Here is a 24,794-nt window from a genome sequence, read left to right as displayed (position 1 = left end):
AAAATCGAATTGTTATGGAAATTTTTGGTCAAGAATCAAGTTGACGACAATTATTTACTTACTCTCACATTATTGTTGTTACGCTCGACAGTTGGTCTTTGGACCACATCACCACCACCACCACTATGGTCCCGTGTGATTTGGCTACTGGAAATTTTCTATTCAATATTCATACAATGAAAATGAATGGCAAAAATGGCTGACTGAATATGTGATCAATCTCAAATGCATGTAACTCTAGTAATGGGGACCTTCTTTTATTCACAACGGTGACAACCAGACAGGTGTTACCCAAATAGAAAGGTCTTTTCTCTGGACTTTCTCGATTTCAACGATTCATATATAGCAGACTTACTGCATCATTAGTGAACAGAGAAATATCCAACAACAACAACGACGTTTGTCCGCCGTTACCTATTTCATTCAGATCAGATTAAATTTGGCACACGAATCAACAACCGACCAAAGAGACCCTGTGGGCCACATAAATATCGATCCAATTGTCCAATGCATGGTGTGTGTGTGATGGTGCAGCCACTGGCTTTTGTCTATGTTTGTTATTGACGGTCTTCCGGCCCCTGTACTAACGCTACACACGTATTTATGAGAATACGTTCGTGACACAAGGTAAATGCCGACCTTACTACGACATCGATAACAAACTAGAGCAGATGAATGAATGAATGTGACGGACTTTCTTTCTTTCATCTTCATCTCAATCACTATGTGTGTGTGTGTGTGGAAGGAACAACTTTGGACTCGAGACTTGAACAAACGAAAAAAAGGCAAACATAAGCGGCAAATTTTCATCTTTTTTTGGTTCATTTCAAAACACACACGTATCAACAAAGATCAACAGGAGAATTGGAGCAAAGTGTCCCCATATTAAAACAGAAGCGAAACTGCAGCTGGACCTGTTGACTAAGGTTTTTTCCACATTCATTCATTCAACAATTATAATGTATGTATGGTCTATATAATAAACGAAGAAAAGTAAAGTAAAGATTTTTTCTCTTTCCCTAGCAAATGCCCCTTGGTAGCAAAAAAAAAAACAACACACAGTTATATGCAATTGGAGACCGAGGGTATTCATTCATTCATTCATTCATTCATTGAATCTCATTGCTTGGCATATTCATTCATTCACGAAAATCAACTTTTTCCGTCCTCTGTTCGTCAAGCGAGAGATAGTGGGAGAGAGAGAGAGATTGCCAAGCTTACTACATTAACGAAGTAAAGCCATCTCTCTCTATGATCGTCGTTGTTCGCTTTTGTTAGCTGAGATTTTCGGCATCTCGACATTCAGTATTGAGCTTTGGTCGAAAGCAGATGTATGTTCATACACCATTGGTGTGTTTGTTTTGAATATTTTTGGCCAGGAAAATCAACCCAAAAAACTTGGTCGCTTTTTAAAAAAAATCTGTCATTTTTTTTGCATTGCTTTGTAGCACACACAACTCATTCAGTGAATTTAGTTCTGGAGTATATCTTGTAAATCACCACCAAACCGGTCATCATATGTCTTACGAATGAAAATCGATCGATTCTTGAAGAAGAAAAAAAAATTCGGCTTGTCATCTTTTATCCAACAGTTTCAACATCCGATCGTCTCCAAAGTGTCTTTTTCAGCTGTGTGTTTTCTTAGTTTCAGTTTTGTTTATTTGTTTAATTTTGTGCTCTGGATTTTGTGAAAGTTTTTCATCAGGCAAGCCATCATCCCTTGATGACTGTCACCCACAATTTTCAGTCAATGATTTTGTTTCAAAAAAAAATTCTCACCACACAACCAAAGACAGAAAACCGTTTTGAATTAATTTTTTTGAGAACGGCATCGTGTGCTCTCTACTCGAAATTTTTTTAATAATTAAAAAACAACCCATTATTATATAGAATGGCCACCAACTTGCCTTCATCATCATCATCAACGATGTGTTTGTCGACAATCATCCTGTTGATCATTATTATCAATGGTAAGTCTGATTTATTTTCATGTCCATACATCCCACACAAACACACCACATTTGAATTTTGATCGATATGACCACAAAATATGAATTTTTTTTTTGGCCAAAATATACACACACATGCAGACAAGTATTTATAATTTATTTCGATTTAATCTCAATCAATCTTTTAAAATGAATGATAATGATGTGCCATATAATCGCGCCTTTTAATAATAATGATGATGATGATCATCGAAATGTTTAGTTCAATCATCGATCGATCGATCGATTAGTTTTCAAATGCCTGTTGATGATCGGGCAGTCCGGTTTTTCTTCTATTCTCTTTTTCTCTTCATTCATAGCAATAATACACACACAATAAGTTAATTGTAATGATCGAATCGAATTTTCTTTTACTTTTTTTCCACATTTCTTACGATTGGTTGTGTATTAGATAGGTGTTAATTAAATTGATCGATGATGCTTTTCTCGATGCGATGATGATGATGATGATGAATCCTGATTAGGATTTTTTTCTGATTTCTTTCCAGGGTTTAAAAATTTTTAGATCAATGATGATGATCATGATCACCAAGATTTTCATGTTCACAATTTTGTTTTTTTTCTCTAGTTGATGTCGGTTACTCATTTTGATCATAAATTTATGGCCAAAATATAAATCTTTCGGTTCTAATTTTTTTCGTTGTTTAGTTTGATTATAGCCTATGATGATGATGATGATGATTGGCGACGATTAACACACAATTAATCTTTTACTTCAGTATGTGCGTTTGAGTGTGTGTTTGTTGAGCAAAAGAAAAAGGTTCCGGCTATTTTTACATTCATTACATTCTAACTAATTGTGTGTGTGTGTGTGTGTGTGTGATATGAACGCACACACCGATTGACCGACCCATTTATTTGATCTGTCATTATTTTAGGCAATATAACGTGTTTAAAACGTTAACACTTTGCTCAAATGTTCATGTATAAAATCGTGGTCATACGTTTGGTTAAACGTTTAGGCAGGACAACTGGACCAAATCTATGTGGATCTCAATTTTTGTTTGTTATAATTACAAAGTTGATTTTTGCCGCTTGTTTTTTTCTTTGGAATTTGGACCTCGTTTGATGATATTGTGTCTCGACGAAATGATGAAAAAAGTGATATTTGTTTGTCTCTGAACCTTGAGACACTATACACAAACAAAAATCACTGGAAAAAATATATGACCGGCCAGGTTATAGTGTGTGTGGAGAGGAGTCGAGGCCACTGTTGTCTACCTGCATATTCAAATGTGATGATTATATTTTTTGTTGTATTTGTTTTGCATACAAATTAGTGTTTTAAGAATTAATGTTTTTGCTCATCATGATGATCATGATGGCTATAATCCGAACGGAACTTGCTAGCCCCACACATATCAATGTCTTATAGTCGTCGGTTGGTTGTTGGGTTTTGAATCAGACACATTTATTAGAGAAAAGGTAAGATGAATGGATGAACAAGTTCGATTCGTTCATTTGGTCATTAATCGGTCTCTTTTTAGCCCCACTGTTAATGTTATGGTCATAGTTTGACTGTTTATGGCTGTTTGTTTGGTGTCATCATTCGTTAATGCGCTTAATATTGACACGGTTCTGGTCACATCATTTTTATCATTTGGAGGATACCGCATCTTTCAAATGTATTCTCATTGCTAGACTTGGTTATCGATGATAACACCTTGACCAGCAGTAAACATCATACAGACATTATTATTCGATCATGATCGTCATAACCATCGATATTTTAGAATCAAAGATTATCTCTTTTTGCTTGATATACGAGTGTATCACAATCACAGATTCGGCTTCTGTCTTTCTCTATGGCCAGATATTCATAGTGGACAATGACATACATTGAATGAAGCACTACACTAATTCAGTGATCATTCAAACCTATCAATTAATCAATCCACTGTGGTTTATTTCATTATAAAAAATCATATTGACAACAATTTGACCCAAGAAAAAAGCCATGACAAATGAACTTTTTTTTCGTTCAAAAAATCAAAAATTCTTGTTCCGAATGACTGTCATTAGTGAATTTATTGCTCGTGTCTTGTCATGTTGTTGTTGTTGTTGAAAAAGTCGCAATAAAATTTTGCCAACAACAACAACAATGATAACAAAAATGTCATTCAAGATTAAAGGTGTGCACACACATACATACAGTATGCCATCGACTTATTGTCACCAGCCACTCCTGTCAAGCAAAATGACCAACAATAACTAAAGAGTTATGAGTGTGAGATAGAGAACAAAGTATTCAGTCAATCAGTCACTATGTCACAATGTCACATGCACATACGCAGCGAAAAATATGTGTAATTGTGACACACGAATGTTCAATCGGTCATTCATTACCATTTTTTCGTGTGTGTTGAATATTTTTACTTTGGATTTAATTCCGATTTCAAGAGAGAGAGAGAGAGAAACATGATTACTTACGGTGTGCACGATAATTGTTCAACTTAATTGTCCAAATAGATAGAGTACTGGTCCATATAACAATGTTATACACCTGGGGTTTGCGTGGTTGTTTATTCGTTTGATGATCTTTTCAAACATCACCCGGTCCGACGATAATTTTATTCGATTGGATTCGACCAATTCACTTTACCTTTTTGAATCTTGTATATGAATTTGAAGGAATTTACCCAGCCAGCTAGTCAAGCCATGCCAGGTAATTCACTCTCGCTACAAGTTTTCAAAATGCAAGTTTTTTCAGGTTTTTTTTTCTTACAAGCCACTTGAGAAGGAGAATTTCAGGCTTGTTTATGTGTTGTGTGTGTGAAATTGAATCAAATGAATGAATGAACAATAACTCACCTGGGTATAGCTGTGTGTGTGTGTGTGTTTATTCTCCATATATACTCATCATCATTTTGTATGTACCACACCTTAGATACTTTTAGACTGAATTTTTTCCAATTCGAAGATTAGATTCAAAAACAGATTTTTTCTGGTCGAAAAAATGGTTATTCTCTCTGACATAACATATGCAAGCAATAATAGTGCACCACCACCTCCACTCTCGCTATCGGTCACCTATGATCGATTATTATTATTTTGTTGTTGAATGTTTATGTTATTCATTCAATGATTGAATGAATAAAGAAGAAGCAAAGCTCAAGGTTGTTTTTAATGTGTAATAATCATTGCGTGTTACCTGTGTGTGATGTCTATCTATCTGTAGATGTATGTGATTTGTTCATTGCCAAAAGCCATCATATAGTCATGATGATGATGATGATGATAATCAAGAGCAAGGTTATATCCGGGTTAACGACGAATGATGAGTTTTTTTCGTTGTTTTTTTTGTTTTTGTTTTTATATTTTTTGGCTGCTTGTTGATCATTTCGGATTTATGTATACAACACACACACACAGGATTCACATTTGGCACACCATCATCAATGTTTTTCTATGATGACGATGATGATGATCCTGGTCGTAAAATCCTAATAATAATAATGGCCATAATTTCATTAGACCTGTGAACATATAGCTAACTAACGAACAAACTAGAGAGAGGGTATAAGGTAGGTTTAAGGTTAATTTCAATGATGATGTGTGTGTGTGGATCAAGTTCATCGTTTTTATTTTGTTTTGTTTTTTTACAAGCGAATTAAGATTAGCTTTGAATTTTTCAAGAGTTGAAAATGAATAAAAACAACAACATCATGAACCAATCTTTTGTTGTTTTCAAAGTTATTTACTTCTTTTCTTATATGTATGATGTGTTCACATAGCCGGATTTTTTTTAGCTCTTGTCTTTTCTAACAAGTCAATTCACCAATCGACCTTTGATGGCTTTTGATGATCCGGTTTTTCTTTTTTTTTCGCCATCAATCGATTTCAATCATCATTATTATGATGATGATAATGATTTCGATTGTTTAATCATTTGTGTTATGTTTGTGTTAATCTTTTTCTCAGAAATAAAAATCAATGATGGCGACCCGATTTTGTTGCAGTAATGTCCTTTTTTTGTTCACATTATCATTATTGTGTCCATAGTCGAGACATTGACATGATACAGGCATTGATCACATGCATTTTTCCATGTTATTGTCGGCCATGACATTTATGACAATCGTCATCATCATTCTCCTTCCCTTCTGATATTACACATGTCATTCGGTATTATGGTGATGACAGGCCTTTTTGAATCATCATCATTTTTTGATTGTTTTTCTCTTCATGTTCATAGATTCGTAGTTTGGTCAATCATGCAAGCGATCCATATATATGTGTGTGTGTTTGAGTGATTTACCGATCATATAAGGACAAAAAGTAAAATTAAGATCCATGTGTGTGTGTGATACGGTCACACGGTTGTCAGGAATTTCATTGGAAAATATTATCTCTCTTTTTCTGTGTGTGTGTGTGTGTGTGATTTACTTTATAAGAGAATAATTTAGCACTAGCAACAACAAAAAAATCAATCATTCAATGATGACATCGATAAATTGTCAATTTTTTTTATCAAAATCATCGATCGATGACACGAACCGATCGGATATATAGAGTAGTAGTATTGAACAATTATATGGTGAGAATATTGAATTCATTCAACCATGATTTTCACCATTTTCATTCATTCATTCATTCAATCAACAAAGAGAATTGATCAATTAAATGCTCTGCCATCATCATCATCATCACTTGACGTGACTCGACAGATTCCATACATGCATACACACACGCACACACACACAATATCCATAAAGTTCCGATCGGTTGTTGATGGTAATTCATGGCTCATATTTTAGTAAAGAAAATGAATTTCGAATTGAATTTTTTTGTTTATAAAAATGACTAATCACTCGTGTGATGTGTTCATTGATTTGTGGTTATAATATGTGTGTGTGTGTGTGTGTATAGTGTTTCCATTCTGACAGAATCATGCACACACACACATTACTGAGTAAAGATTATTTTCAAATATAATTGGTGCATTTCATTCGTCTAGAATTCATATAGTTCAATTGTATGCTGTTGTTATCCATGAATGAACATTTTATATATTGTAGAGGCTGAAACTAATTGTGTGTGTGTGTGTGTGATGTGATATTATTTTTGAAAGTGATTTCTTCAAAGAAATATTGTATATCTATTCGATGATGATGATTCTGTGATTCGATGGGAAAATTGTTTGTTCGTTCATCGATGGGCGATGATGATGATGAGGATGACCCGTAATATGCACACATAGGTAATTGTTGTGTGGTGGTAATGATTGTGTTGTTGTTGGGTAAATAATAATAATAATAATAACAATCAATGGCGAACAACAACAACAACAACAACAATGTACATTTTGATTTTTTTTTTTGTTATTTAACAATTTATATGGACAATCTATCCATTCACATTAGATAATAATGTTGTTGTTATTGTTGTTGTTGTACATCTGGTGATCGTGATTCTCTTTTTTGCTTGTTTGTTTGATTCGATTCGATTCGTTTCGTTTCGTTTTTTCCATTCGATTTGATTTGATTGTTTTGGTGGTCTTACACATACACACACACAATTATCTGCTGCATTTTGTTGTGTTGCATGTTCATTCAATCAATGTTGATGATGACGATCGTTATTTGTTTTGGTTATTATTCAAACAATCATTATGAAAATATGAATTCCACAATATTCATTCAGTCGATTCATTCATTGATATGTATTGTCTGTTGGAGTTTATCTACGAAACAATAAAATGGTGATCCACTTGACAATTGACAATTTTGTCTACCAACCTACACACACGTATATACTTGTTGCACGAATATAGTCAAAGTTATGGATGGATGGATGCATGAATGGATAAATAATGTTCATGCGACAGAAATGAAACAATGGCCATATTGAATATATTGGCTTCCGTTTTGTTTCGTATGGCTTGTTTTGTTGTTTGGTTAGCTAGTTATCTAAGATTTTTTTTTATTATTCACCAAAGTTGTTTGTCATTTCATTATAATCATTATAATTTGCTCTCATTTTTTGGATTCAAAATCGACAGACCAACTATCAATTTTTTTTTTGGTAATCATAATTATTCAAAATTAAAGTGACGGTGAAAATAATGTTAATAAATAATGGGCATAGGTCTCGTGTCAACTTTGTTGGCTTCGGATGACTTGGAATTTAAATCATTAACCATTGTTTTTTTTTGTTTTTTAAATAATTTCTTTGATGCCAAGTCGTGTGCCATCAACAATTCTTTCAGGAAGGGAAAAGTGCACGAGGGGGGTGATGGTTTGTGTGCATCCTGTCAGATGAGAAATAATTATTTTTTTCGAGAAGAAAATGTCACATATTGTCGCCGATTCAGTCAAATTAGTTAGTTAGCATATATGACACTTGAACACTCGAATGATGATGTTTGATCATCATCAGATGAAAAGATGGAAAGTCAAATTCCATCATCGTCATGTCATTAAGGTCAAGTGATATATCTACAATACATACATACATTTATAACACGCGTTACAAGATGAATAAATTTTCTACTACTCACTAGAGTGACTAGTCACTAGTCGATAGTGTATGGTGTCGTTTGTCATCTGGAGCATACACACAGCATATGGTCTGCCTGTCTGTGTTATCGAGCATATAATAATGATAATGATAATAATTCTTTCAAGATTTTCTGGCCATCAAAATGCTGACTTGAGAGGATAGAGAGTGGTTTTTTGTCCAAAGATTTTGTCGCTAGTTTTTGCGCATTGGTTAGTTAGCTAGGCAACAACAAACGGAAAACAATAAATATGTCATCAAGTGAGATAGAGAGAAAACTATTCAATTCCTATAGATTTGTTTTTCATCAATGTTTTCGTCATCACACACACACACACTATAATTTTTGGGTGATTTGGGCCATAAAGATAGAGAGTCATTTGTGAATTGGCCATATGTCTGATAATAAGTGGACCAACTTAATGGAACACAAGACACACTATAATGGCTTTTATACAAATGATTGGATCGATATGATATCATTTAATGGATTATGGTTAATTTTGTTGTTGTAAAACACTGACTGTCATTTCCGTCGTCTGATTTGTTTGTTGATCAGTGATTAAGGATTCTTTTTTGTTTGAATATGGCCATTTGTCATCAAAATGAGCAGAATGAAAAAAAAGTCAAATGCATATTCATGCTGTGTCATTATTGTAATAGGATTAGAATATCCTTAAAGTGAAAGCACAGACAGACAGACGGAAGGAAATGGCTAATAGCATCAGAAGCAACAGGTTGTGAATGATGATGATGCTGCATCGATTTTTTGATGATTTTAAACGTGCAGAAGCTGCAAAAACTTAGCATCATCAGTTGACGAATGATGATGCTAAGATTAAATAAAAAACAAACTGTGATTATTGTTTTTTGCCCACTTGAAAATCAGTGATGCAAAACCTGACCAGAAAACAGAAAAAAAACATCATCAACAACCAAAACAAAACAATCATTCTAGGTACCGCGACCGATCATTATCGTCGACATGGTCAAACACACACATACATACATACCACAGACAAGTTTCCTGTTGTGTTGCCTGGTATTCACTTTCATTACCTAACACATTTGCCTGGCTGACAGAGCGCCTTCGGGGTGAATTCTTTTCTGTTTTGACCTTATAATAATGAGTGCTTGTCATCACTGTAGCAGTGTTGTTTGTCGTCTGACACTACCAAAAAAACAATATCAAAAGACCACAGGTCATTGTCGTCGTTGTCGATATTATTGATGGCTTCCGATCAATTTTATTTTCTTTTGGTGGAATTTGATGATAATCAAGAAATGTAAGGTAAAAAATGGAAAAATTCTTACTGCAATTCAATATGTCCTAATTTTTTAACTTTTTTCTGCTGTGCTGTCCATTCACGTTGACAACTAAGAAACCAACAACCAAAGTTGAAATTTTTCTAGGAAAAAAATCAAATCAAATGAAATAAAATGAAATTAATTAATTAATTAATCAGCGCCAAATGACCCGATGATGATGTTGATGATTTCATGAATGATGAAGATTTATATTTGTGAAAGAATGATGATGATGATGATGATTGGATAATGACATTGAAGTATAAATCAATCCTTACCTCTGTTTCGTTTAGTTAAATTTTTTCCAATAAACAAACTTTGTACTGAAAAAACCAACGAACCAACGAAGATTATCCGCGAGATGCCGAAAAATTATTCATTCATTCAATGATGATGACAACGACCTGAATTTTTGAATTTTTGGTTAAAATTTATAACATTTCTTTCTCACTAAGAGATGATAATCGTCATTATGCACATCACACATGACAGTTTAAATGGTGGAAAAAGAATTTCGTTTTTTTCGGATTGCCCCCGATGACAGCTGCTGTTGCTGCTGAAGTTTGATTTCATTTTATTTTTCGTCCATTTTATCATTATAAAGTATCGAAAACGATGATCTATATCGATCAATTGAATGATGCTGATGAAGATGTGTGTGTGTGTGTGTCTGTGTGTTTATGCTCATAACTCAAGAATCATGAATCAAAAAAAAGAAAAACAAAAAGAATGCCGCTTTTTAGCATCATCAGCAAATTATACCCGGGTATAGGAGAGATTTATTTGGTTGGATAAGACTGACCGAAGAAAATGATGATCATGAATTGAATATGATCATGAATATGAAGTGATCCGATGTATGGATGTTTAGATGTTTTGTGTGTACCACACCTTAAAATAATAGGTTCGCCATATTTAGAGTGATAGGGCAGTTTGATGGAGATAAGCTTTTTGAAGAACATTGTGAATGGCCCAAATAATAATGTTCGATTCGATTTTTGTTTTGTTGGAATGCCATATAACGATCATGATCATGATGATGATGATGATGATAATTAAACCATTTCATTTCGATATTTTGAGCTTGACGAATACCATCATTGTGTGTGTTAGGGTGCTGTCAAATTTTTTTAGAATTTTGTTCAATTGTTTCTTATTCATTCTTTTTTATCAGAGTCATTTGTGTAATCATGATCAGAATTTATTCATCTCCGTTATTATTGTTTTTTTCAATTCAATATCGAAAGACATTTTCATATAACAAATATTGATTCATTGATAACTTTTTTCCCCATTTACATAATGATTGTTTGGTTAGTGTGTGCTTGTTCGATTTAACAAAACAACAACAACAACAACAGCAATCAAACATCTCAACCATAGTTGGATGTCATAAAAAATCATTGGTTGTTTATGGCTTGTCTTTGTCGATGTTGATGCCATTATGTCCAAATAGTTAATAGTAATAGTAATAGTAATGTTATATAACCCAAACGCACAACGATGAATGAATTGTGATGGTGAAGCAAAAGAAAAATCAACAACAAAAACGTTCACATTGAAAAGTCAGTCATTAATTTATACCCGAAACATTTTTTACCTATCGATTGTATTTCAATCAGGAGTGGCATTTCGTCATTACTACAACGGATCGATTTTCGTTGATTGTTCACAATTTGTGTTTTTTATGACACAAAAAGCACATATGTTTTTTTTATTGAATTGGTTCGAAAAAATTGCCACATTCTCGATTGAATCATCATCAATTTTTGGCAAATGATTATATCATCGCATGTTTTCATTCATTCATTCAGGGTGAAAATTGATACTAGCCTGGTAATGATGATGATCTGATTGCCGGCCTGTTGCTTGTGTTTACCTAGATTGTAATAAAATTGAAAAAAATTTAGCATACTTGTTGATTTTCCATTTATATCGTAAATCTACCTTTTTTGGGGAAAAAAGGTTGGGTCCTCATGGGTCAATGTTGTTTATTTATATAAAATGTTTGTCTGATACTTCATATCCACCACACCATCATCATTGATGTATTTCAATTAATCAAATTTATTTTCTCTCTATCTTGCTCTCTATGCACATTGATGACAAGTGGACGACGGAATATATTTATTTGCATTTGGCGTATGCTTATATTTATTTTTTTTTTTTAATTTTCAATTTCGTATTTGTAGGGCTAGGTTCCATCATCATTATCATCGTTGTTGCGTCGTTGTCGTCATTGTCAATAACCTGTCAATATAACAAACACAATCAACAGGTTTGGCTGACTAACTTGTTGCGAATGAATGGATAAATCAATTTGTGTGTGTGTGTGTGTGTGCGCGCGAGGAATATTCAGAGCAAAACCATCATCATCATTTTTGAAAAAATTTTTTCAATCAAACCAAGTGTCGTAATTAATTCAAATGCTTTTAAATGCTGAAAATGAATCAAGTCACGATTTTGCACAATGATCGTCATCATAATCATATCTAATTCTCATTTAAGCAATAGATCATGATGGTGAATTCAGTATATCCATCCAACTTAATTATGATCAACAAAAATTTACATAAATCATTTTTTAACCATCGTCGTTGTTGTTTATTTCTTTGGAGATTGATTCATTTACCATTGATGATGATTAGTTTATTGTTTCCTCTATTTTGAATTCGATTTGATTCAATTCGATTAAATTTAATTTCGATCGAAAATACACACAAGAAACCATTTCAATTGTTTCAATTTGATATGATTCATTGAATTAGATTGGAATTAAATCGGTTGATCGATCGATCAATCTATCTATCCATAAATGTAATGATATCATCATTAAAAATAAAAAAAAGAACAATGATCAAATGATAAATGAATGGATGAATGACAAAACGTTTGATTGTTTGCATAATGATGATGATCTGGATTTTGCCTTTCATTCATTCATTCATTCATTGAACCATCATCATTATATACGAATGATCCATACCGGATTCATTCATTCATTTATGGTGTGTGTGTGTGTGTATATTTGGTGGCCTCAATGTCAACCACTCGATTTCAAGACCTGTGTGTGTCACGATTTTGGAGACCAGAAAAAAATATCGTGAACACAATCACTCGTTTAATGTATGTGTTTACGACCATTTTCTCGTTTTTTGTCTTGTTTTGCTGTGTTTGTCGCTTCAAATGAATATCATCATCATTTTTTTGATTTTCATCATAATTGACAATGGCATTTCATGATGATGATGATGATGATGATGAGGATGGAAATGATATCTAAAAAAATATCACACAAACACAAATCGAGCTGGTTGAAATGTTTTTCTTTTCCTTTATTTTTGATGATTGGCCAGGTACACATAAATGTTATGGAATTTTTTTTTTCTTTTTCTTTCTTTTCTCAATCACAACACAATAACAAACCTTTTTTTCTAAATTTTATTTCTCTGGTTCAAAAAGGTTAAAATGTTTGTTTGTGTGTGTGTGTGTGTGTGTGGTAGAATGGGGATGTTTTTTTCAAAACATTTCTTCTTGGAAAATCATACCATAATAAAATCAAAAAGGGTTGAAAAATGATCGGCGGATGACGTTTATTATGGCCATCTGGCTCTGTTTTTTGTTTCTAAAATGACCCTGACTAGTGCGTGCTAGTAGTTTAGTTATATGTGGCAAAGTTTCATAAGAATCATAAATTTGGCAGAAAAAAATGATCACTCGTTTCCTTCCTCGAACATGGTTAATAATCGTTTTTTATTATTATTTTCAATTAATAACAGAGGCGTCGGCTTGTTATTTTCCCATCGAATATCAGGGAACATTCCTGATACAAACACAAGGATTAGTTGCGTTTGCACCACAAATCGATCATTCCCAAACCAATGCCAATCAATCATCGGTTACATATTCTGAAGTGATGATTGAAGCTGATGCTATACAACCATGGGGCCGTTGTCACAAACGTCGCGGTAATAATGTCATACTAAAGGATAGTACAGGCGCCGGACAAGATTGTCTACGATGTTTTCACTTATCGATGAAAACACCGAATGTTATATCGTTACACACTGATGGCCTTGAACGATGTTATACGAATGAAGAAGCAGCCCGTGCTACATGTCCATTGGATAAAGATATTGGCCAACAGAAACGTAAATTCAAAGAGATCATCCTATTCCGTAAGTATCCAACAGCAATCGAATCAAATTTTTAAATAAATTTTCAAACCAAGTTATTAATGGCCCGATACTCAGTCAGTGATTTAATACACACAGGCTAATCTTTATTTTACCATTATAATTCTCTCTTTTATTTGCTGCACATTAAGAACGGTCAACATCTAGATGATGAAAAAAATTTTTTCATTGGAATTTCTGTTCATTTCTGCTCACCGAAAAAAAAAATTATAAAAAAACAAATTAGATAAGAAGCTAACGAGAAAAAAAGGGAAAAACATTGATTTTCCGACATATACACACACAAACTACTGTATCTCATCGGTATTCACGGGATTGTTAGCTTGATTTAGATTTTGAATGAAAAAAAAATTATCTGCCCCATAGATTTGTACTTTGAAACGAAAAAATGTTTGTTACTGTGATGGTGATCTTAATATTTATTATGGCTCATAATATAATAATATACATACAGCGTCCAAAATCATTCCGGATAGCGACAGGTAGTTTCGGTTAATTTAATAAAGTTGTTTGTTTATGATTCACTGATGATGATGAGGATACTGTTCACCATATATATCTATAATAATCATAATCATAAATTATCGATTAAACATTGGACGATGGCTCATTATCATTTTCGCTGATCACAAACAAGCAGGACATTCCAACATTTCAAATGTTTTTTTCCTTCGTGAATTACATGAGAATTTTGTTACGTTATTTATGTTGATTGTTGAATACGCTGACGATCGATATTTTTTTTCATTATCAATATCTTAATATCTCTCAATAGAAAAAAAGGGCAAAGGTCATGATCATTTGAGTATGATTTTCATCAAGATTGTTCTCATTATGTTGTTATGATTGTTTTGAAAATTTTCTATTCGATTTGATGAGAACATTTTTTTTGCTTTATTGCTCACACAGGTAAACATGTTCCCGGTGGTTTACAATCGATCGAACACGTATTCTGTCCATTCAATGGCCGTTTTCGTTTCTCATACATTGGCAACAATGGTGGTAGTTCCACTTCACAACAACAACAAATGCGTTGCGATTTTGGCTATTCGGAAATGTCAAATTGTCCACATGGTAATGCATTGAATGTTAAATTTCGTAAATGTTCCTTCCAAACGATGGGTAGGTCTATTTCTGTTGAATTCATTAATGAACAATTAATTCAATCTTGATCCAATCAATTATCTCATCCTCAACTCATTATTTCTTTTGTAGACATTCACTTTTTATGCTTGGGTGATTGGCCAACTACTACCACTACTAACTCTAACGAACGTTACCTAGCCTTGATGGATTTACGTGAAGCACCGGAAGCTAATCGTCCAAAATATCGTTGTGGGGTATGTAAATGTTTGTGTGTGACAAGTTGATCAGATTAGCTTGCTACATTTTCATTTTCTATATTCATAATCGCCTACACAAAACATCATATTCATTTGCTCAAAAATTCGCACAGACAAACACAAAGTTTTTCTTTTCAATCCAAATCAATTCCTATCAATTGATTGATATGTGTGTGTGTGGTAGATGAATGAAAGTTTTTTGTTTTTCTTTTTCATTTTCCAAAAGAACTTGACAAGCGAAGAAAAAAGGAAATATTTCCAAGTCTGGTATAGTGTGTGTGTGTGTGTGTGGATGCAAGTAAATTTTTGTTCGTATCATTCAGGCCACACACAAAATACAGGAATAAAGATGATGAGTATGAGTATTGAGTATTGTAACAAACAACAAAAAAAACGTAGAAAACATCAAATGGCCAAATGCCGACCGACTATGAACGATGATGACGATCATTATAACATCGAAAATTGCCAAATTGTATTGTAACAATCAAACAACAACAACAACAACAAACCAATTTTGCTTGGAAAAAACCAGACAAAGAATGGATACCATTCCTTATTGTTTGCGTTGTTGTTGTTTGGTTGGCTGAATTTTTTTTTTTTTTTTTTTGGTTCCGCTTGTTGATGTAGCTATTTTCTTCGATCATCATCATCATCGTTTTCACAATCACAATCTATTGTGTGTTTGATGATGTAACATTATTATCGTCATTTGAATCGTGTGCGTGTATGTGTGTGTTGTGTTATAGTTATAGTTAGTCGATTGAATTCGATTCAATTTGAAAAATTCAATTTGTTTCGATTGTTTAGTGTTTAGTAGTGTATCACCTCCGCCCGGACCATTTTCTGGTCTGATCATGTTTTGTTTTGTGTTTTGGTAGCTATTTTTTCGCAAAACAAATTGTCTAGGTCAGCGAAAAAAAAATGTTTTCGATTGCTTCCATCACATATCACAATTGTCATGTGATAAGAGAAAAAGCGAATAAATTCTATTTACTTGAGACGTACGTGAATGAATAGATCAGATTGATCAGAAAGATAATTATGCAAAGCATATAACAAGCGGATAGAATTGAATTATGTCTGTACATTGATAGATTGATGCTGTTTTGTGAATTGGATTTCATTTTTTTCTTTGTTTTCTAATGATGGAATGTTGAATTGGCTCGCCATCGCCCTACAAGTCAATTTGTTTTTTTTTTCATTTTTTGCATTCATTTATGAATACAATTTGTTTGGATATTACGACAACAATAACGAATGTTTATTTGATTTTTTGAATTTTGTTAGCTTTACAAAGAAGACCATCTAACCGGACAAATAACCGTATCATTATCATCGGATTCAACGTGTACAACACAATTGTCCAATTCATCGGTCGGATATGAATCATTGATCTTGTCACCGTGTATGTAGCTTGTTGTTGTTTTGGTTGATCAATTTTTCATTTCAATTTTTTTGTCGCTATTTTAGTACCAAATAAACGTATACCACCAATGGTTGAAGCATCGAAATGTCGTTTTCCAGATTGGATGCAAGGACGTTGGCAACGAACCAAAGTGGATAATCAACAATTCATCTATAAGGATGCTCAAAATCAATTTCGCACGATACGTTCACGTTGTATACAACGCCAAAGTGATCTTGCTAATGATCGTTTTATCGTGCATTCCATAACTCAATGGTTAGTATTATTTAATAATCATGTTTGGCGTGGGGGGGAAAATGTTCGGCACGTTTTTTTTTCTTTCCACCATAACCACAACCGAACAACCACCACTTGCCATTTCAATTCAGAAATAAACATCGTGGCTAATGGTTGCTTATTTTTTTCACTTTATTTCACCATAAAACAGTGGTGAACAATCATTCAGCTGTCTATGGGTAAAACGTCGTTCGCCAAACATTATGGAATTTAGATTCTCCGACAAGAGCAGTTCGATAATGAATGATAAATTATGCGATGAACGTAATTTTGCCACAAATCAATGGATCACTGAAGGAAGTATGTGCTATTTTATTAACAATGCACGATTGTTTTTTGTTTCGAATCATCCACTCACTAAATGATTTCATTGATTTTTTTTCATATTCACAGAGGAAAAGATTGTTGCCCAATCTACACCATGTCCAATAACGGGTGATTATACTGGTGAAGTACCGGGCGCCAGTGGTCTTTGTGCAAAAGTAGCATCAGATTGTAATAATCCGGATATTATGTTCTACAGTGTGAGTAGTTGTGAGAATCGTTCACATGTTTATGAAGGTAAGTCTAACACTGTCCCTAACATGAGTTAGAATCGAGAGCCAAAGTTTACATTCAATGCTCATGCATTGGTCGAGTTGATCTTTGAACATCAACCTTGAGATTGAGATTCCAAGGTTCTTGATTTTCTCATTCACTTCGTTGTTAATCTTAATGAGAGAGATGCAGAGTATGTCATGCATGTCGGCGGACCATTATACAAATGGTTGCTTGCTTTTTCCAAAAAAGTCGCTCTCTCCGTGTGTGTGTGTGTGTGTTGATGATCGCAATGTTGATGGTGAATCAAATTCAAACAACCATAACAACAACAACAACAACAACAACAACAACGATCATCATCATGATGATGGAATGATTCTCTGCTCAAGCGAATCGTCCACTCATCTAAAAAAAGAAAAAACATCGACAACGACAACATAAGGTTGTTGATTAGTGTCTCTAGATTGATCCAAGAAAGCACTATACTAACCATTATACACTGGATACACTTGGCTGAACATGAGTTATCTGAGTTACCTGCATGTGTTAAGCAATTGAGATAGGTAGATTTTTTTGTTCAAGCCAAATTATTCCTTGAATCTTCGAAGAAAAAATGAAAAGAAAAGACAATGGCTAGGATTCAGAATGGGTCAACAAACCTGGGATGTCATATCATAGAGAGAATCCATGATGGGCGTTAGGTTATGGGAATCCATTTTTCTTTATTATTTCTGTTTTGTTTTGTTTTGATTGATATATTGAATAGATACATTCCAAGTGACTGTTGGTTGTTAATTTGAATAATGATTCTTTACATTTGTTGTTGCTGCTTTTTACTACTGTTGCTCAGTTAGCAATTCACCGGTCGGTTCAATTTTTTTGTTCTTTTCATTTTTCCCGAATCAATTGTCTTGTCAAAGACGATGATAATAAAGATGCAATGTCTCTATTCAAATTCAAGGTTAACCATTCAACTAACATTATTCAAATGGTGATCTCATCACTATCAATTGAATTTTATCTATCCATCTATTCATCCATCTACCTAGCTATTGTGTTGCGCGTTGCATAACCTAATATAAATGTGTGTGTGTGTGTGTGTGTGTGTGTGTGATAACATCACCGCTATTACCCAATAGTATGTTAGCAACCTGTTGCGCTCACACTACTATGGACAACTATATTAAGATGCTTCCCCCTCTCTCTCTCTCGATTTCGATTCGAAAAGATTTATTCGTATTGGTCAATTCGATTGAATTATTGTTGATTAATCCCAAAATTCTCATTTATTATTATTAGAACGTGAATATCGATGTCTAGGAAATTGGGAAGAAGATGGTGTACTGTATACATTCACCCAACGAAGAGATATGCCGGGTCATCAATGTTTCGTAAGTTATTCCATTTGCACATTAAACCATTTGGCAATATCAAAGTAATCATTCTCACTTCCCATATAGGCTGGTAAAGTATATCGAAATGGTGATGAAGCATATATCAAAGAAGCTGGAGAAGATAGTTGTTTGAGGTATGTACATGTCAAACCAATATACCACACACACACACATTCATACATAGACACAGAATATAGCATTTGACATTTGACATGTTCTGTTGGACAAGTAAATTCGATCATTCCACTTGTTATAATAGTGATCACCATAATACATCCATCGATAAATGAGTGAAAATGAAAAGAGCCACCACCGCCCGAACACACACATACCGACCAAAACATAGATAGAGATAGACACAGATAGATCGACAGACATGAACCAAAGACGAAGACAAATTACAATGATTGTTATTGACAAATATATCTTTGATATATGATGTGCTCTCATTCTCAACAGATACATACAAGTCGGATTTTCAAAAGCAAGATGATGTCTGACGATGATGCTAAATGAGAATGATTTTTTCAATTATGATGATGATGATGATGATGATCCGTCTTTTATCCTCCTCTCTACTTGTTAGTTATGTGGCTAGGTTCTGAATGAATGAATGGTGAATTGTCGTTGATGGCCAAATGTGATGGTTGCTTCAATAGCGTTGATGATACAATTCATAGGTTATCACACTAACATTGTCTTTTTGAATTTGTAAAATATGGCTACAATTGAATTCTGCCAACAGAGAAAAAGTTTTCATTTGAAAAACATTGGTGATGGCATTAAGCAAAAGACACTTGTTGTCAAATGAAATGAATGATCGATTTTTTAATGTCGATCGCTCATCAAACACCCACTTGATTTTTTTGAACTCGAAAATTCAATCGAGGTGATTAATTTTCAAGAGATTAACAAACAAAAATAGTCTATATTCAAGTGGCAATATTTGACTGTGAATGATCAATTGAAAGCGCCAGACAATCGACTATATACAATGCTCACCACAACTTACCATATTCTATTGGCCTTTGTCTTTGTCCACTAATCCTTAATGATGATCACTTGTTGAATGGTCAAATCCTGATGATGATAACGAATGAATCAAACTCATAGAGGGGTTCATTACCATCACCATCATCATCATCATCATCGTAATCTAAAATTTCGATCTTGTCTTGTCTCTCATTCATGATGACAATATGACTTTTGTTAATCATTACCTTGTGTATATGTGTATTGTGTGTTTGCGGAATCATATCATGGCTATTTGTTGATGATGAGAATGTGAAAAAGCAACAAAGATAGAGAGACAAATTCTAAATTAAATGACAATAACATTAACAAAAACATAAATCTACAATGTGTAATGTGTAATGGATACGCAGGTAATCTCATTTTCATTCGTTTTTCTTTTTTCTAACTTAATCACCAAAAAAAAACAGAGGCGAAGATGAGGATCCAATTATCTTTGGCATGAAGATCACTAAACAAGGTAGGACATAACATTTATTGCTTGTGACATTCTTTTTACTAATCAACTGCTTATCCCGTCTATGTCAATGTTTAGCATCATGTCCACGGCACATTCTACCGAAACCAATCATTCCGGCATCAATATTACCTCATCCACCATCATTGTCACTGCCTCCCAGTATACAACATCATCACCAACAACAACATCATCATCATTCAGCATCACCATCGGATGTCGGTAACACACAACAACATGCATCTGGCCATAAGTCACAATCGATTGGTATCGCTATTCAATCGTCGTCACAACCACAATCGCCGATCAATAAATTCAGTTATCCACCTATTATTAAACCATTGATGCCAACGTTACCACCTGCACCACCATTACCAGCAGTTATACTTGGTCATCATCCTTCATTCAAACCGATTCATGTTGACCATCATAATCATCCCCATCATCGTACCAACAATAATAATGGTGATGATAATGTGTATTCACCACCACCGCCTCCATTCTGGCAATATGATTCCACTGAATTACAAAATCATCATCCATCATCGGCAAGCAAAACCCATTATAGACCAATCGTTGAAAGTGGTAATAACCACCTCAATAATAATAATAATAATCGCCATTCACATCGAGAAATCAGCTCATCATCCACATCGATACTAGCCACTAGTAGTTGGACATTCTGGAATATTATGCTCATATCGACCATCGTGATCCAAATTATTATCAATCCAATCGTTGTTCATTAACATTTATATATTCAATCAAAAAAAAAAAAAAAACGATCACGACTAGTCACACAACCGCCAGCCAGTTTGTCCATCTATCAAACCCGTGTTCATCTTATCGTATGATTGACCGACAAATTTAAATCAAACACTCTGTAAATAACTCAATGTTTCAAAAGACATACACACATACAATTCTCTGTGATCATTACCCAATCTTATATCATTTGTTGTTTTGCCAGAATTGTCTCATTACATACACACTCACACAGACACACACTCTGTTTACATTGTATGAATGAATGAATGTTGCCAATTGGATTCTTTTTTTCTCATTCACTGTTCTTGTTCATTTTGTGTTTATCAATTCGCTAATGTATATTTATTGATTATATTTTAAACAAGGCTTATGTTATTGACAACTTGTCGATTGCTTCATTGTTTCCTAGCGTTATAAATGGCGGAATATTTTGGCAAATACAAAGTATCCATACCTTCTTACAATACGTTGGACAATGTTTTTATCATTTGTTTATTTTTAATAAAGAACTGATTGAATTGAATTTACAATTCAGTTTTCAATCATTTTTAAAAATTACGAGTTAAATTGTATTTGATTTGTAAAAGTGCTGCCATCTGTTCATCAACAGATAAAATAACTGTGATAGAATTTCACTTTTTTTATAATTTCATTCATTTTTTAATGAATAACAAACAAGATTTTAATAAAATAAATCAGTCACTTCTTAATCATGGGTCTGATCCCTTTTTTATATGAACAATGGTAGATATAATTAAAACATTATGATAAAGAAATGAAATCAAAGAATGAGATTATCACGTGATGATGAATGGAAAACAGATTGTCCGACAATTATCATGGTCATTGCATTCGGGATGATAATAGGAAATATATCATGAACAATAGAAAACAAATGCCCATTGCTAGATAACAGGTTAGCTTCGAATTTCGATTCGTTCGCAGTAAACGATTCAAACGACTGCTGGTATTCTTCAGGAAAACAAAATTACTGCCAACATCGTCATCCTATGAATTGTAATGATCAAATAAATACAAATTTCATTTAAAAAATCCATTACTTACCACATCGTCCAATAAACGATTGTGAAGTTTAGTCTCGTTTTCAATATCGACAGCATACTACAATGGTAAAGATCAGAAGACATGAAAAATCAATGAAAACAACTTACATTCTTGAGTAAAGCAACTTTTTGTGATAGGTTTTGAACCCGTTCACGATTTTCATAATCGAATAAATCACTTGCTTGATCTGATTAGGAATGAAATTATCATCTATTAATTCTTTATGGACAACTAAAATGATTCAGACCACACACTCACCATTCATTTCGAATCTGTAGAAAAATCATATGAAGTGAAAACGTCATAATGTCATGAAAACAATGAACATTTGTTTAAATACTCAAATCTTTTATATGAGTCGTCGCCAGATGGCGAAACTAATTCACATTTAGAAAATAAAAAATTTGGAATTTTTTGGGTTTCTTTTTTTAAAAATTGATAATAAATCACAACTGGACATAGAAAAAAATCCATATATAACAAACATTACAAAAGAAATTATCGTTAGAATTGTTCATGGAAATTTTTTATATGTATGAGTGTGGGTGTGTGTGTGTGTATGTGTGTGCTAAGGTCATATATGTCATCCAAAATGATTGTTGTAAATATTTTTGTACAGATAATTTTCAATAATTTTCAAAATTTTCTCTATAGCATCCTCATTCATACATAATCAATTTGCACGTGTAGATTTTTGATGCCCGCTTGTTGAAAGATTGCATGCGTTTGACTTACGATCGATGCAGCATTACCATTGGATCGCATTTCCACTTTCAATGCTCCTACATATTGACCCGAACATAGTGTCCAAAAATGTGCCTCCTGAATGTTTGTCACGCCATTCAATTGAGTCACCTGATAATGGTAAACAAATTTATCAATTTATATAGTTAATAATAATAATAATAAAAACAAATGATAGTCAAATATTACCCGTCGATAACAATTCGGGAGTATCGTATCCAATTCACGTGGCTGTCGTTGCATAAGAATGGCTCCAGATTCGGTAAGCAATGGATAAACACTGATCACAATCAATAATGATATAAACATTGAACAAAGTGGATCAGCAATCATCCAACCAAATTGTGACATCAGTAATGCTGATATAATGACACCAACACTACCCAGTGTATCGGCAACAATGTGTAGAAAGACGCCCTTTAGAATCTGATTAGTAGGTCCACCATGTGAATGTGAATGAGAATGATGATCACTACTTGCAACAACACCACCAGTGTCATGACTATGATTGTGATTTGACGATTGATAAGGCTGATATGGATCATTGTAACCAACACTTTTAGCCGAATGATGATGACCATTAACAGTGACAAAATTGTATGGATCACTATTCATCATGTTGGTCATTTCTGGCTGTTGATGATGATGATGATGCTCGTGATGATCATGTGATGAATGTGAATGTCCATGACCACCACCGTGGGAATGACCATGATGAGATCCACCGTGTTGAAACACAAATATACCGATTATGTTGACGAACAATCCGAGTATGGATATAATAAATAGACGTTCATGTTTCACTTCTGGCGGTTCGATCGCACGTTCAATAGCTTCGGCAAATATAAAAAAGGCAACAAACACTAGGAATAAACCATTGACGAAACCAGCAAGAATTTCAGCACGTACATAACTGAGGATTGGAAATTTAAATAAATTCATTGATTCATCAACAAAATCAACACATAACAATGCATACATACCCATACGTGAATGCTTGATTGGCTCGCCATTTGGTAACTATTGATGCTATAAGGCCGGCAACTAATGCCGTACAGTCAAAAAACATGTGAAACGAATCAGATATTAATCCCAGACTATTGAACAAAATGTAAAATAATAAGCAATCGGTAATCAATCCAAGGCAACAAATAAAACTCACCTATTGGTCCATATTCCATAGAATAATTCGACGAATGCAAACGAAAAATTCAGCAATAAAAAGAGCAACAAATTTCGTGAATTTCTATCTGAAAAGATTAGCCTGTAGAAGAACGAAAAGAAAAGAAAATAAAATTAACTAGATGCTTCTTTGATGCGAATCACTTACCTGAGCCATCCTTGAACTTTTTCTTTGATTCGATAGAAAGTTAAATTTTTAAATTTACTATCATTCGAAGAGTATATAGGCAACATTTGAATTGGTGATTATCGAATTGTTTATTTAGATCATTCAATTATTATCCATAGAAAACAAATGATCGCAATTGGAAAGGAAAAAAAACTTTGGTTCAATTCAAACAATAAGCATCAAAATGATATTGATTTTTGCTAATTCGATCTCATAGTTTTCTGGAATTAATTATTTTATTACAAAATTAAGAAAATAAAGATTAACAATCCAATGTGGCAATGAACAACGATGATATTTGTATGTGTTATGGTTATACGGCTTTTTTATTTGTCATGTCATATATCTCACACAGTTTGGCTAGTATTTTTTTTTTTTTTATTA

At 33.5% G+C, this 24,794-nt stretch overlaps 3 protein-coding genes across 4 annotated transcripts; 1 reads left to right on the top strand and 2 right to left on the bottom strand.

Moving 5' to 3' along the window:
* Positions 1-1,327: 1,327 nt before the first annotated feature.
* LOC124497641 (uncharacterized) lies at positions 1,328-21,805 on the top strand. 2 transcript variants are annotated; one of them, XM_047061313.2, is made up of 12 exons: positions 1,328-1,970; positions 13,595-13,993; positions 14,921-15,133; positions 15,227-15,351; positions 16,645-16,762; positions 16,828-17,038; positions 17,211-17,359; positions 17,453-17,620; positions 18,899-18,990; positions 19,060-19,127; positions 20,436-20,485; positions 20,561-21,805. In XM_047061313.2, the coding sequence occupies exons 1-12, from the start codon at positions 1,892-1,894 to the stop codon at positions 21,229-21,231; spliced, it is 2,343 nt and encodes a 780-aa protein (XP_046917269.2). In that variant the 5' UTR covers positions 1,328-1,891; the 3' UTR covers positions 21,232-21,805. The 2 variants fall into 2 exon arrangements, with proteins under 2 accessions (XP_046917269.2, XP_075590103.1); XM_075733988.1 differs by lacking the exon at positions 1,328-1,970 and adding an exon at positions 7,076-7,209.
* Positions 21,806-21,886: 81 nt separating this feature from the next.
* On the bottom strand, positions 21,887-22,712 carry LOC124498004 (BET1-like protein). The gene is made up of 4 exons (XM_047061702.2): positions 22,574-22,712; positions 22,423-22,502; positions 22,316-22,372; positions 21,887-22,258 (listed from the first exon to the last, which is right to left on the bottom strand). Exons 1-4 carry the CDS (start codon positions 22,578-22,580, stop codon positions 22,094-22,096), a joined length of 309 nt encoding a protein of 102 aa, XP_046917658.1. The 5' UTR covers positions 22,581-22,712; the 3' UTR covers positions 21,887-22,093.
* A 78-nt stretch (positions 22,713-22,790) lies between these two features.
* On the bottom strand, positions 22,791-24,763 carry ZnT86D (solute carrier family 30 member 7). Its single transcript, XM_047061699.2, has 5 exons — positions 24,390-24,763; positions 24,222-24,323; positions 24,043-24,156; positions 23,249-23,972; positions 22,791-23,170 (listed from the first exon to the last, which is right to left on the bottom strand). The coding sequence occupies exons 1-5, from the start codon at positions 24,473-24,475 to the stop codon at positions 22,979-22,981; spliced, it is 1,218 nt and encodes a 405-aa protein (XP_046917655.2). The 5' UTR covers positions 24,476-24,763; the 3' UTR covers positions 22,791-22,978.
* Between the last annotated feature and the right edge of the window lie 31 nt (positions 24,764-24,794).

This window comes from Dermatophagoides farinae, chromosome 9 (genome assembly GCF_024713945.1).
Source record: "Dermatophagoides farinae isolate YC_2012a chromosome 9, ASM2471394v1, whole genome shotgun sequence".
In the NCBI taxonomy this organism is placed as follows: Eukaryota; Metazoa; Arthropoda; class Arachnida; order Sarcoptiformes; family Pyroglyphidae; genus Dermatophagoides; species Dermatophagoides farinae.
The sequence above is the reverse complement of the archived record's forward strand: the minus strand, read 5'-3'. Positions and strand labels throughout refer to the sequence as shown.

Coding starts and splice junctions, on each gene's coding strand:
- LOC124497641 (XM_047061313.2), top strand. CDS start 1,892: ATGGCCACCAACTTGCCTTCATCATCATCATCAACGATGTGTTTGTCG. Junction 13,994..14,920: donor CAAAGAGATCATCCTATTCC/GTAAGTATCCAA, acceptor TTGCTCACACAG/GTAAACATGTTCCCGGTGGT. Junction 17,360..17,452: donor TCAATGGATCACTGAAGGAA/GTATGTGCTATT, acceptor TCATATTCACAG/AGGAAAAGATTGTTGCCCAA.
- LOC124498004 (XM_047061702.2), bottom strand. Junction 22,373..22,422: donor AAGTTGCTTTACTCAAGAAT/GTAAGTTGTTTT, acceptor TTACCATTGTAG/TATGCTGTCGATATTGAAAA. Junction 22,259..22,315: donor ATCGTTTATTGGACGATGTG/GTAAGTAATGGA, acceptor TACAATTCATAG/GATGACGATGTTGGCAGTAA.
- ZnT86D (XM_047061699.2), bottom strand. CDS start 24,475: ATGTTGCCTATATACTCTTCGAATGATAGTAAATTTAAAAATTTAACT. Junction 23,973..24,042: donor AATCAAGCATTCACGTATGG/GTATGTATGCAT, acceptor TCCAATCCTCAG/TTATGTACGTGCTGAAATTC. Junction 23,171..23,248: donor TCCCGAATTGTTATCGACGG/GTAATATTTGAC, acceptor TACCATTATCAG/GTGACTCAATTGAATGGCGT.